The sequence below is a fragment of the Pteropus medius genome, unplaced genomic scaffold (genome assembly GCF_902729225.1).
Source record: "Pteropus medius unplaced genomic scaffold, Ma_sr-lr_union100, whole genome shotgun sequence".
In the NCBI taxonomy this organism is placed as follows: Eukaryota; Metazoa; Chordata; class Mammalia; order Chiroptera; family Pteropodidae; genus Pteropus; species Pteropus medius.
In genome coordinates, this window is record NW_024340701.1 from 8,453,569 (window position 1) to 8,466,529 (window position 12,961).

Here is a 12,961-nt window from a genome sequence, read left to right on the forward strand (position 1 = left end):
AGGATTTGACCCTGGGTCTGCCTGATTCCTGGCCTCCAGCTTCTTCTCTTTACAAACAACCCACACACTTTGTCCAGGTGGGCACTCCATCTTGATGGACCTTTCTTATGCCCATGTCTTGCATACCCTGGGAGATCCAGGTAGGACCCAGGCCAGACCACAGTAAGGGCTCAGGAAATGTGCCTGAAATGTATTTCCTTCAATAGAAAATTCAGAGTCATCATGTGCCAGGTATTATTCTAGGCACTGGGACACAGCAGTGAAGAAATCAATAGAAAATTAATTAACTAAATAATCGTCCCTGTCAAGCTTAACTTCTTGTGAGGAGACAACTAACAAGATAAACAAGTAATACATATAGTAAGTCAGATGATGATAAGTCCTAAAGACAGAGAAACAAACAAAAAAGTGGTAAAGGGCGATTGGGAATGCCAGGGGCAGGGGGATTTCAATTTAAAACAGGTATTGACACACACCCACCAGCATGGTAAAATTAAAACACACAGATGATGCTATGTGCTGGTGAGATGTGAGGCCACTGGAACTCTCATATACTGCCAGTGGGAGCATTATGGGTCCCCACTGTGGAAAACGGTTTATCAGTGTCCCTTAAAGCTGCATCTTTGCCTATGCTAGCTATCCACCTAACAAATGTCTACATGTATTAACCAAAAAGCACGGACTAGACATGCTAGAATGCTCATAGCAGCATTACGTATAATAGCTGCAAACAACCCAAATGTCCATCAGAAGTAGAACAGATACATAAATTGTAGTATATTCATACCATGGAAAATTATGCAGCACTGAGAATGAATGAAGCAATGCTACTTGCAACAGTGTCAATGAATCTCATTCACGTGATGTTGCATGAAAGCCAGGCACAAAGGATAACATACTACACGAGTCCATCTACAACAGTCTAACAGCAAGGAAATCTAATCTGTGGGTTGAGAAGTCAGAATAGTGGATACCCTGAGTGGGAGAAGGAGAGAGAAACGGGGGCACAAGAGGGGTTTCTGGGCTGCTGATCATGTTCTGTTTCTTGACCTGGGTGTGAGCTACATGGATATGTTCACTATATGAGTATTTATCAAGCTGGTTACCTGTGATTTATGCATGCTTTTCATCTATACTTAAAAGGTTTTTTTTAAAAAGGGTGGTTGGGCCTCACTGAGAAGGTTCTCTTTTTGCAGGAGCCAGAGAGAAGGAAGAGACCAACAAGAAGGAGCTGTATGAGAGTAACAAGCGCTACCTGGGGCCCTACAACCCCGTCAGCCCATGCCAGAACATTCTGCGTGTGATCGCGGTGACTGCTCGCTGCCCATCAGCCCTGGGCCTTCGGGGGGATGGGGGAGAAGGGCAACACCAACCTGCCAATGTCGTCTCCTCCCCTTCCGTCTTTCCAGGCTCAAGTCCCCTTTTCAGGAGGCCTTCCCTGACCACATGGACCATCTTGAGTGCCCCCAATCCCCGTGGTCTGTGCCACAGCTTGTGGGCCATGTCACCCAGCTCTGGGGACAAGGGCCGCATCACTCCTTGTTTTGCAATTCCTCCCCAGAGTTTGTGGGCCCTCTCTGCTGACCTCTGTGTGTGTCTGGTCACATTTGTGTGTCTGTGTATGGCTCACTTGGGGTCTACCCATGTGTGTCAGGATCTCCGTGCCTTTGTTTCAGGAATTTGGAGACTTCCTGGGGCCCCAGCAGGTAAAAGACCTGCTACTAGCAGCCCTGGAAGGGCTGAAAGGTGGCTCGGAGGCTCTGGGGAAGGACTCGGGAGAGATGATGCAGCTGGCTTCAGAGGTCACGCTCAGCTCAGTGCTGGAGTGGTACCGCCACAGAGCACTGGAGGTGGTAAGGCCCCTGTGGGCAAGGGCGGGGCTGGGAGACTGCACAGGGCCTGCTAAACCCTCAGGCAGGGCAGGGGTGGCGGTGGCTGAATTTTAGGTGCTTCCAACTTGCAGGTAAGAAAGAACTCACTTACCAGCTCCCAAGAGAACTTACAGATCTGGCGTGGGGTCGGGGAGGGCGGGGAAGACAAAGTGGCTCATTCCCAGGGAAGGAGCAAGCATTCTGCCCCTGTCTCTCCCCATTTCTTTCCTGTGTTCCCTCCTGTCCCCTCCCTCCTTTTCCCTGTCACTCTATCTTACCACCCCTTTCTTCTTCCCATCATCCCCCATTCTTTCCTTGGCTTCTCCATGGGCCCTCGGACTGATTACGGCCACCTACTGTGTCCCAGATCCCAGAAATCATGCAGGCCATCTATGTGCAGCTGAGCCACATCCAGGAGCCACGGGCCCGCGAGGTGGCCCTGCTGCCCGTCTCTCTCCTGGCCAGCTCCTTCATGACTGAGGTCGTCGTGGCCCTGCTCATGTGCCCCCTCCCACTGGACAGGTACCAAACGAGGAGGGTTGTCAGCCACCACATCTCAGAGGGTTGAAGCAGCCCTGACCCTGGCCTGGGACTCCCTCCTTCTGCTCAGAGAAGCCCCTTGCCCTCCCAGATGTCCCCTCTTCCATGATCTGTGATGTTTATGACTACCGTTAAGCATGTCCTGAACACTGCTAGGTATCATTGCTCAGCATTAATAGTACAAGAACCCCATTCTACAGATGAGGAAACCGAGGCTCAGGGGGAGTTTCTTACTCTAGGCACCCACTGAGCAAGCAACAGAATGGGGGTCTAAACTCAGATCAGACCAACTCCAAGCCCAGTGCGCTTTAATAATGCCGTAGAAAGATGGCCTGAGTGACAGTCCTGACTCTGCCTTCAGCTGCTGTGTGATTATTGGTAGCCTGCTTGCTCTCTCTGGGCTTCAGTTTTCCCCCATAGTGAAAGGAGGACATAATCCCTGTATTCCTGCCCCAGATGGGTGGTCATGAAAGTAATGCAGCCAGCTGTGCCCAGCATCTGCCTGGGCCTGGGCCTGCGCAGGAGAATGTGCCATATTTTCAGCATTCAGGGAGTTGGTGGTCTGATGGGCAGAGGGGACTGTGGCCAGATGGTGAGTTTGTGAGCAGGAGAGACCAGTCTGATTGTTCCAGCCTCGCAGCCCAGGAAACGCTCCCACGCTGTTGAATGAATAAAGCAAGGCAGAAAGCATGTGATCCACATACTAAAATGGTTGGCTGAGAGGGACTGTAAAAGAATTGTGCAGAACCGTGCAAATGGGTGTGCTTCTAATAAGGAGAGTTGGTGTCATTCATGGGAGTCAAGGACAGCAGTGGGGGTGGTAAGGGCCAGGGTGACACATCCTCGTTCTCCCACCTACAAGAACTTAACCCTTTCTGGCCACACTGCCCACCATGGTGTTTTCTTCTTGGAGCCACTTAACATTCAGCCCCACAAGGCTGTTGGGGCCACATTCGACGTCAGAGTTGCTCAGGATACAGCACAGGGCAGTGTCAAGAGCTCCTCTTTGCAGGATTCCTTGTAGCTGCCCATGAAGCCTGCCAGACAGAGCTGGGACAAAATTTAAGGAGGCCCTCATCTTAGATGCCACACCTGCACTTGCATGAGCCTGAGATTGAGGGCCTGCTTAAATTTCGTGCCCTGGATGCTTCACTTTCTTCACCCTAGTCTTGGTCCTAGGTCCATGAGTTGATCTCTTGGGCTTCCCAGGTGAAAGGTGCAGGAGCTACCCTGGCTTAAATGGCTCGGGCCCCACAGGAACTTATATCTCTTAAAATAAATAACTCTACAGACTTTGCTTCCAGAGTCCCCACAGGGATAAGCCAAGTCACAAGAGTCACTGCACCCCAGGAAGCTCAATGCTATACTGTTCCCATTGGTTATTATAGTTAATTTATAGTTTCTCCCAGCCCAGATGCAATTTATCAATTGGGTCATTTTCACCATGAGCAATGTTGCCTAGCAACATAGTTGACATACTATCTTTATCAGGTTTCCAGGGGAACAGAGCTGGAAAGTTAAGGGAAGGTTCAAAGGCTCATGCAGAAGGGGAAAAGGGTTTGGTTAACCCCATAGTGCACTGGCCTCTCAGTGCCTTCAATTCCATGTGATAAGAGTGCCTGCAGGCTGGTGTCACCTAGCACAGGTGCCTTCCCTTGTAGGTGTATTGCCTTCTAAGGGACTGGAGTGGGGGCTTCTCGATATTATGTGACAAATGCAAGATCCAAGCCCTAAAGAGTTCCTTGGCATAGGGGAGGGAAAACAAACTTTGGAGACATGAGGCCTGATCACTTCTTGACAATACAGCTCATTAGCTGTGTAGTCTTTAACTGGTGATTTCACTTCTCTGAGCCTCAACTCTGCAAAATAGGAGTAGCAACCCACATGAAGGTCATTGTGAGAATTTGGTGCCCTTGAATGTCTTGAATTTCTTGTTCACATATGTATCCCCAGAGATTTGCCTAGTGCCTGACAGACAGCAGATGCTCAGTATTTGCTAAAGTAATAAATAGTATGTAAAGCACGTGGTATAATACCTGGGAAATAGGGTTTTTAATCATTGTTAGCCCTCTGCCTCTTAGGAAGTATTTTCTGGACCATTCCAGGAATTTGTTGACATGCCCATAGATGCCATTTCAATGGCATCTTCCCTTCTCCTTCCCAAAACCATTGGGAGGCAGGGTGAGCCCACTGGCCTGGTCTCTACTAAACATCCCCTCCCCGGCTCCCAGCAATGGAGCAGAGATGTGGAGGCAGCTGATACTGCGCAAGCCCAGCTGTGATGTCCGAGACCTCCTGGACCTGCTTCTGACCAGCTTGAAAGAGAAGCCTGTCACCAAGAAGGGCCGGGCCTCCATCGTGCCCCTAGCGGTAAGACCTGCCCACCTACCATGTCACACTGCTCCATCCTGCCCTCCTTCCTCACTCCTGCTGAGCTCATGACACCCAGCTTCCAGTACTCTGCTCTGCCAGCAGCTAGCTAGTTGTCTTTAGACAAGTCTCTGTCTCTAGGCTTTTATTTGTGATCACTGGACGACAACTGTACTGCTATTTACAATGACAGCAGAAGCCTGGGGTAGTGGAAACGGAATGACCTAGACTCATAGACCTTAGTCTGAGAACTGGCTGGCTTTGCTACATTACTCTTTTGTGACCTGAGCAAGTCACTTCACCTCTCTGAGGCTCGAGCTCTGCATCTATAAATGGAAAGAGTAATATCTGCCTCGTATGGTGGTTGTAAAGATTAAATGAGATAACTCATTCCTTCATTTAGGCAACACAAAATATTTAAGTGCTCTTCCTTCCAGTTGAGCTCTGACTGGGAACACCGAGGGAAAGGGCTCTGACTGCGGGAAGGTGACTGGCTAGAAAGATGGATTTCTCTGCCTCTATCCCACCACCCTCGTCTAAGCCAGCTGGTTAATACCTCTGCTCATCTGCCTGCTTTCACTCCTGCTCCTCCATTCTGTACCTCAGCCAAAAAAATTTTGAGAAATGCACATCCGCTCTTTCAACTCTCTCAATGGCTTCCCATTGCCCTTGAGTAGTAACACAGGGCTTTACCTGAGCTGCAAGACTCTGCACCCCTCACCAGCTTCACCAGACTCCCTGGTTCTCTTGCTTGCTTGGCTCCAGCCTCCCTGGTCTTTGTTAGAACGTCGTTCATGCCATGCTATCTACCGTCACAGGGCTTTTGCATATCTTATTCTTTCTGCCTAAACTGTTCTCTACCAAGTTAACGTCTACTCATCCCTCAGCTCTCATCTCAAGTATCACTTCCTCAGGGAAGCCCTCCCTGATTTCCTTGACCAGATTAAATCTGTGCATATTATACTTTGCTTCCCCTACTTTATCTTGGGAGAGTTTATCCAAGTTGTGACTTGACAATAGCAGAGGGGGTCATTTTAATAATCTGTGACCTGCATGAAGACAGTGCCTGAGCCTGTTTTGTTCACCATGATATCCCCAATATCTAACATACACCCAGCACATAGTAGACACTCAAAAAAATTTTGTTGAACTGATTCATTCAACAAATATTTATTGAGCAACTACTCTGTACCAGACACGCTCAAAGGTTCTGGGGATCCAACAGAGAGCAAGACGTTCTGATGGAAGGAAGCAAATAAACAAAGATATGGGGGATGGAGGAGCAAGTTGTATTACCCCTTACAGAGGAAGATACTTCTGCTCAGCAACAGTCTATGTCTCTCCCAAGGTCACCTAGCTAGTGAGTGGTGGTGCCAGGACTCACACCCAGATCTCCTACCTCTGAATCCCGGGTTTCATTACCGGATCTCTCTGCCTCTCTCCCCCAGCACCCACACCTTCCCTGATTTGTACATTTATCCAATCCTCCTCCAATCAGTGTGTATTTTTAAGTCCCTCATTTTGCTTCTTTTTCAACAAGCATAGTTCGAGCACAGATACAACCTGGACTAAATTTTATCTTATGGTATTAATAAACCATTTGAGCAAGACTTAGCCAAGAGCAGAGCCTTATGGCATACCACTAGAGACTTTTCTCTACACCACAGACTGTGTCTTTGGGTGCAGTCATTAGCTTTGGGCTACTGAAAAATGTAAAGGCTTTGAATCAGGCTTATCTTAGCTTTGCCACCATCTGACTATATAACCTTGGTCAATCATTTCCCCCTCTTTAGCCTTGGTCTTTAAATCTGTTAAATGGGTAGTAATAATGCCTGCCTTGTCTGTCTTACCTGTTGAGAAAAGTGAGATAGTGTATGCGAAAGGGATTCCTAAGCTGTAAATTACAAATACATGCCATTTATTGTTATCCTTCAGCCCATATTATGTCACTTATTTCCATGGGAATAGGCTGTGGGTTCTTCCATTTCACAATTACATGCTTTTCCTTCAGGCCAGTAACATGGGGTCTTGGTGGCACAGATCTCGACCATTTCTTTTTCTTCTTTTTTTAGGTGAGGCAACCCTTGGTTGACCTCGTAGATTGCAAGGACTTTGTCAGCTCATGATCCTTTAATATTTTTATTTTTTACGACTACAGCACCTGGTCTTCCTAGGCTGTCTCCCATCCAAGTACTAACCATGCACGACCCTGCTTAGCTTCCGAGATCAGATGGGATCGGGGTTGTTCAGGGTAGCATGGCCGTAGACTCAACCATTTCTTTATAAAACATTCTCCTTTCCTTCTTATTCAATCTCCTCTACACCTGTGGGGCTAGCTGTAAGAGGACCAGTAAGCCCACTTTAGGGAAGATGAATCTGATGCTCAAAGAGGGGCGGGTAGTGGTGGAGCCAGAATGAGCCATTAGGTCTGTGACCCCAGCCTATCATCATCCCCTGCTCCCTCATTGTCTTCTTGCTAGTTAGAGAGGACCTGATGTGCTGAGTGTGTGTGAGAGATGGGCCCAGGCCAAGGCCAGAGCTGGACTGGCAAGTGGAGAAGTTGGGCGAGTACAAAATGGGTCCTGAGGACCCCGGTGGACCAAATACCAACAAAACCAAGTTCCCGGGACTTGGGAGGACTTGTGTGGGAGCCATGGTCTGGAGGGACAGGGGTATGGGATGAGTGAGTGTGGAGTGACAGAGTGCAGGACTGATCCTCCTTGGCTCCTGATGAAGATGGGGGCTGCTGGCCACTAGTCTGAAGCCAGACTAGTTCAATGGCCAAAAGGAAAGAGGCAACTGTTGCCTCTCGTGGCCTGTGTTATGAGTGAGGAAGAGGCAGGGCATGCTGCAGCTGGCATCCGAAACACTGGTTCAAGTCCCAGCTCTGCCCCTGAGAGGCTGGGTGATGTCAGGTAAGTCCCGTCATCCCTCTGAGCTTGTTTCTTCACCCACACAGTGGGATCGAGATTCTTGAACCCACAAGAGGTGGGACGGGATCCCTCCACCACGATTCTTTCAGGGGTGTGTTAATGGCAAAGAGGTGGGCTGCAATTATTTTTATGGGTCAGGACTCACCCAGAGAGCCAGGAGCTGGGGTGCAGGGGGACAGGGCGATGTGGATCTGGACTTTTCCAGGCTGGGCCAGAGAAGAGCAAAGATCCAGGTCTGACCTTTAGAGAGGCAGTCCATCCCCTGCCAGGGGTGCTGAGATGATGGGCCAGGACATCCCACCAGCCTCCCTTCTGCCTGCAGGCAGCCAGTGGCCTGTGTGAGCTCCTGTCCGTCAACAGCTGCGTGGGCCGAGTGAGGCGCATCTACCCCCAGCTGCTCCTGGCCCTGCTCATTCAGGTCCATTATCACATCAACCTCAGTCTGCCTGGACGTGTGACTTCCCACAAGGACTCCAAGAAGGATGCACAGCCCTCTGTCTTTGTACCTGTGTGGTATGCTCCCTGGGCAGGGTAGGGCTACCCCCAAGGGACCGTTTGAAAGTCTTTGGGGAAATCTAGCAATAGTAATAGAAATTAGCTTTGGGACTAGAAGAGAAAACAAAAGTACATTTTTATGAGAGAGAGCCAGTAATCTGTTCAACAACAATTTGTGAGCATTTGCTGTGTGTGTCAGACTCCGCTTAGCGCTGGGCTGCAGGAGCGAATCAGCCCTCCAGGAGCTCACCATTTCGTTTTCCTCCTCACTCGCAGAGATATTATTTGAATTAGGCCCAATCATTCAATTTTAAATTATTAATCAAAATATGTAATATATGCACATGGTAAAAATCTCAAAAGACATTAAAAGTGAGTCTGCTTTCCTCCACTTACCTCAGTTAACCTCCCCAAAAGAACTGGGTTCTTTTGTGCCCTTCCAGAGGTGATGTAGGCAGAAATAAGCGCATGTTTATATTCTCTATTTTTACACTAATTGTAGTAAACCTTACACAGTTATACATTTTTGCTTTTAGCATATACTATATCTTAGAGATCATTACATATAGAACTGCCTCATTATTTTTAACAGCCACATAATATTCCTATGTAAAGAATTCCACCGTACCATAATTTATTTAACCAGGGTCCTCTTTATTTAGGCGCTTTGCTGCCCTTGGTAATTACAAACAACGCTGCAGTGAGTTTGCCCGTTTGTATGTATGTATGTGCACAGGTGATTGTATGTATTGGATAGATTCCTGAAAGTAGAATGGTTGTATCAAAAGGTTTCTGCATTTAAATATGAAGGTGGAAAAAAGGGACATTTTGTGGAAAGAGTTCTTGACCGGAGAGTGATGAAAGGGGAAATGGAATGCATCCTAAAGTGTCCAATTTGCCAAATTGTTTCCCTCAGGGGGCACTGCCACCAGCAGTGTGTGAGAATGACTGTTTCCTCACACCTTTGTTAGTACGATGTTGTATAAAACATTTTCATCTTTGCCAATCTGAAAGTTGGAAAAAATGTATTTTGCTGTAATTTTAGTTTGCATTTCTCTTATCATGAGCGAGGTTGAGCTTGAAATGCCGTTGTGTTTCCTTTTCTGTGAGTCGCCTGTTCTTGTTCTTTGCCTAATTTTACATTGGGCCTTGGGGAATTTTTCTTATTAATTTATAAGAGCTCTTTATATATTCAGGATATTGTTTGTCCTTTGTATTTCAGTTTGCCACTTAGCCTGCAACTATTCTATGGTCTTTTGCCATTCAGAAATTTTAAATTTTTATGTAGTCCAGTTAATCTTTTCCTTTTTGGTTCTATTGTGCGTTATGAGGGGCAGAGGACAAGCAGTTGTATAACTGGACTTAAAGCCAGAACACCTTGGATTGTGTCCTGGTTCCATCACTTAGAGCTTTGTACTTTGGTTAAGCTAATTTAATCTATTGGCAACTTGGTTCTCTTGCCTATGAAATGGGGTAAGCGATTCCTATCCCACAGGTGTGTTGTAAGGACCAAATAGGATCGTATCACAGCATGCCACACCGATGCCAAGGCTGTGGCACCAATTCTGATTTCCTTGGCACTCGTAGGTGCTACCCTGAGAGTGTCACCCCTGACTCAGAAAGCTGGTGGGTTCTGGGGAAAACAAAACCAGAGAAAAGTGGAGGGAGCACTGGAGGAGGGGGAGGAGGAACACGTGATGGAAAAATTCTCAGCTGTTGGTGATGAAGGATTGGAGAGCTTCACTCAGCTGAGTCCCCGCACAAGGGAGCTGGAAGAAAGACTGAGTGTCCATCCTCACCTCTTGTTTACAGGAAGTAGCCTGGGACAGAAAAAGCAGAAAAAGCAGAGGCAGGCAAACGCTATGCTAAAGGGGACCAGAAAAGACATGAGGTGGTACTTGGGAGTAGTGGGCTGAATGGTGGCCCCCAAAATTATGTCTGCCTGGAACCTATGACCTTATTTGGAAAAAGAGTCTTTTGAGATATAATTAAGTATCTTGAAATGAGATCATCCTGATTAAGCAGGTAGGCCCTAAATTCAATGACAAGTGTCCTTAGAAGAAGAGAAAGACACACACAGGGAGGGAAGGACAAGTGAAGAGAGGCAGAGATTGGAATGATGCAGCTATAAGCCAAGGAATGCCAGGAGCCACCAGAAGCTGGAAGAGGATACTCCCCTAGACCTTCGGAGGGAGCGTGGCCTCGTTGACACCTGGATTTTGGACTTCTGGTGTCCAGAACTGCGAAAGAACAAATTTCAATTGTTTTAAGCCACCAAGTATGTGGTAATTTGTTACAGCAGCCACAAGAAACTGAGACACTCAGGTACAGAACCCGAGTGGGTCCTCAGTGCTCCAGACTCTGGTGGTGGAATGGGAAAACTTAAGGAAGCCGCCAAGTGCACAGAAATCGTCACACCCTCCTGTGAGGAGAGATGGGTGCAGGTGAAAGGCATGGACATCAGCCCCTGTTATGCCAACTTGGGTTTGAAGAGAGAGGTGCAGAGTCCTGCTAGACTAGACACCACAGATACAGCCTGACAGCACGTCCCGCGAAGTCTAGCTTCTGTGCCCTACAGCAGCCTCAGGCTTTGAAGCAGTATTTGACCCTGGTTTCCCCATCTCAGTGAAGGGACAGGCAACTCTCATTCCGCTTCGATGGAAAAAGCTGAGGACATTTGGGAAGGTGAAGCTTGCAGAGAGGGTGTTTGGGGATCCAAAGGAGACCTCCCACCAGCCCCTGCAGCTTCCTCCCAATGGTGTCTTTTGCAGAGCAGAAAGGTTCTTGTTTGGGCTTTTACAGGTGCATCTTTGGGAGTGAGGTGAGGAGGAAGGGATATGCGGAGGGTCATTTTTGTTAAACTTTGGAGCTTGATTGAGGAAATGGTGGGACAGCGGAGGAGACAAACTATTAAAGGTGCAGCTCTGTGTTCAGAAGATTTGACCTAAGTCTACATTCCTTGTTGGCTGCACAGCTGAGGACTGGGGGTCTGGGTAAAAGCTGTGACTGTGAAACCTCTAAGTCAGGTTGTTCTCTGTGGAACTCCTGAATCCTGAGCTCAATGCTGTCCCCAACCCAGTCAGTGAGAAGGTGATCAACTGCCCCCGGACACAGGAACAGGGGAGGGTGGTCAAGTCATAGCGGAGAGCATGCACGGGCGGCTCATTCTGTTTTAGTTAAAGGTGCTAATGCTTAAAGTGGAGGTTATAACCTTCCTTCTTCAAATGAAAACATATAAATTACAGCTTAGCTATTCAGCCAGTGCTTGAAGTTTCAGAGGCAAAGGAAGGTAGAGGGATGGGAGAGGTGGGTAGGGTGAGGCCCAGTCTCTTAGGGTGGACAATACCTAGAGCCTGCCACCCTCTTTTCTGTGTGTGTGTGTGTGTGTGTGTGTGTGTGTGTGTGTGTGTGTGTTTAACTTCAAACCCGGGAGGCACTGCCGGTAGGAGCTGTCATTGGCAGCACACAGCCATAAGAATCAGCACTCAAGGTTGTATGGCTCAGGAGATCGAATTTTCACATGATTAATATTCATTACAAAACCAAAAACATGACAATTAAGAGCAAATTCCTGAACATTACTGAGTTCCAAAATGCTTTGATGCTTTGTCTTGAATCATAAGAACCACTAGTTCCCGGTATCTCTGAGGTGTGTCCATATAACTGCGTCATAAACTCTTAAAGAAAGAGTTTAGGTTTCTGGAAAATTTTGTTTAAATGTAAACCTTATTCCACACATTGTCAGTTTTTATTTTATGTATGTGTATATGTATATGCATACACACTATATATATACATATACACACATATACATATACATACATATGCATATACAAACATATATACATATATACATATACACACTATACATATACATATACACATATATACATCTATACATATACATATACACACATATACATATACATACATATGCATATACAAACATATATACATATATACATATACACACTATACATATACATACACATACACATATACGTGTACATGTACATGTGCATATGCATGTACATGTACACACATACACATATGCATACATATATACCTGGGAACACCCAGTGCTGTACCTGGCACACAGTAGGATGGCAATCCATGGCAGTGCTCCCTTCCTCCTCCCTCACAGCAAGGCTTCTCAAGCTCAGCCAGGCACTTCAAAAGCACGGAGGCTGAGGTCCCAGCCTGGTGAGTCTGGCAGTTGTACAAGCTCCCTGGGGACTTTTGCTGTGCATCTAGGTTTGAGAATCACTCCTCAAGTGTCCTGAGCAGATGAAGGACCCAAGGTTGGACAGGAGACTGTGTCCTAATGAGCACAGAGGACTGTCCTGCAGAGCGCTGCCCAGCCATGGACTTGATGGGGGTAGAGGGCAAGAGCGAGGCTGTTCCCAGGAGGCTGGGAGGCCCAGCTCTAATCTCTCCCTTCAGTAAAGAGGCTCAAAGGAAAAGGGAGAGTAAAGCACCAACTCCAAAGGGAGGGAAATTTTGTTTCTGTTTACTCTCTTATTTTTAAAGTGAATTGTAAAAAGCCACTCTTTGTAGACACGCTGAATACCACTATCCAACAATTAACACAGTGAAGAGAAGATTAGCCAGATGGGAGCCGATAGCAGGAGAGGCCGGGGTCTTGCCTTCCAGGGGCCGGGCGACATGAGGTTTTAGCCCCCTTGTCTTGGCAGTTGGATGGTCAAAGTGGTGAAAACCTTGCTGCTGAAGATGGGCTGCTCATACGAGGCC

At 47.4% G+C, this 12,961-nt stretch overlaps 1 protein-coding gene and 1 pseudogene across 3 annotated transcripts in view; one reads left to right on the forward strand and one right to left on the reverse strand.

Annotated features, from left to right (window-relative positions):
- The window catches only part of MROH7 (maestro heat like repeat family member 7), a 48,839-nt gene that overhangs the window by 19,696 nt on the left and 16,182 nt on the right, over positions 1-12,961 (forward strand). For all 3 annotated transcript variants that reach the window (XM_039883187.1, XM_039883179.1, XM_039883191.1), the window contains 5 exons: positions 1,197-1,309; positions 1,677-1,853; positions 2,239-2,393; positions 4,643-4,781; positions 8,037-8,227. In XM_039883187.1, the coding sequence (XP_039739121.1) occupies positions 1,197-1,309; positions 1,677-1,853; positions 2,239-2,393; positions 4,643-4,781; positions 8,037-8,227 (775 nt within the window). The remainder of the gene's footprint in view (positions 1-1,196; positions 1,310-1,676; positions 1,854-2,238; positions 2,394-4,642; positions 4,782-8,036; positions 8,228-12,961) is intronic.
- LOC120623083 (uncharacterized) lies at positions 6,931-7,049 on the reverse strand (annotated as a pseudogene).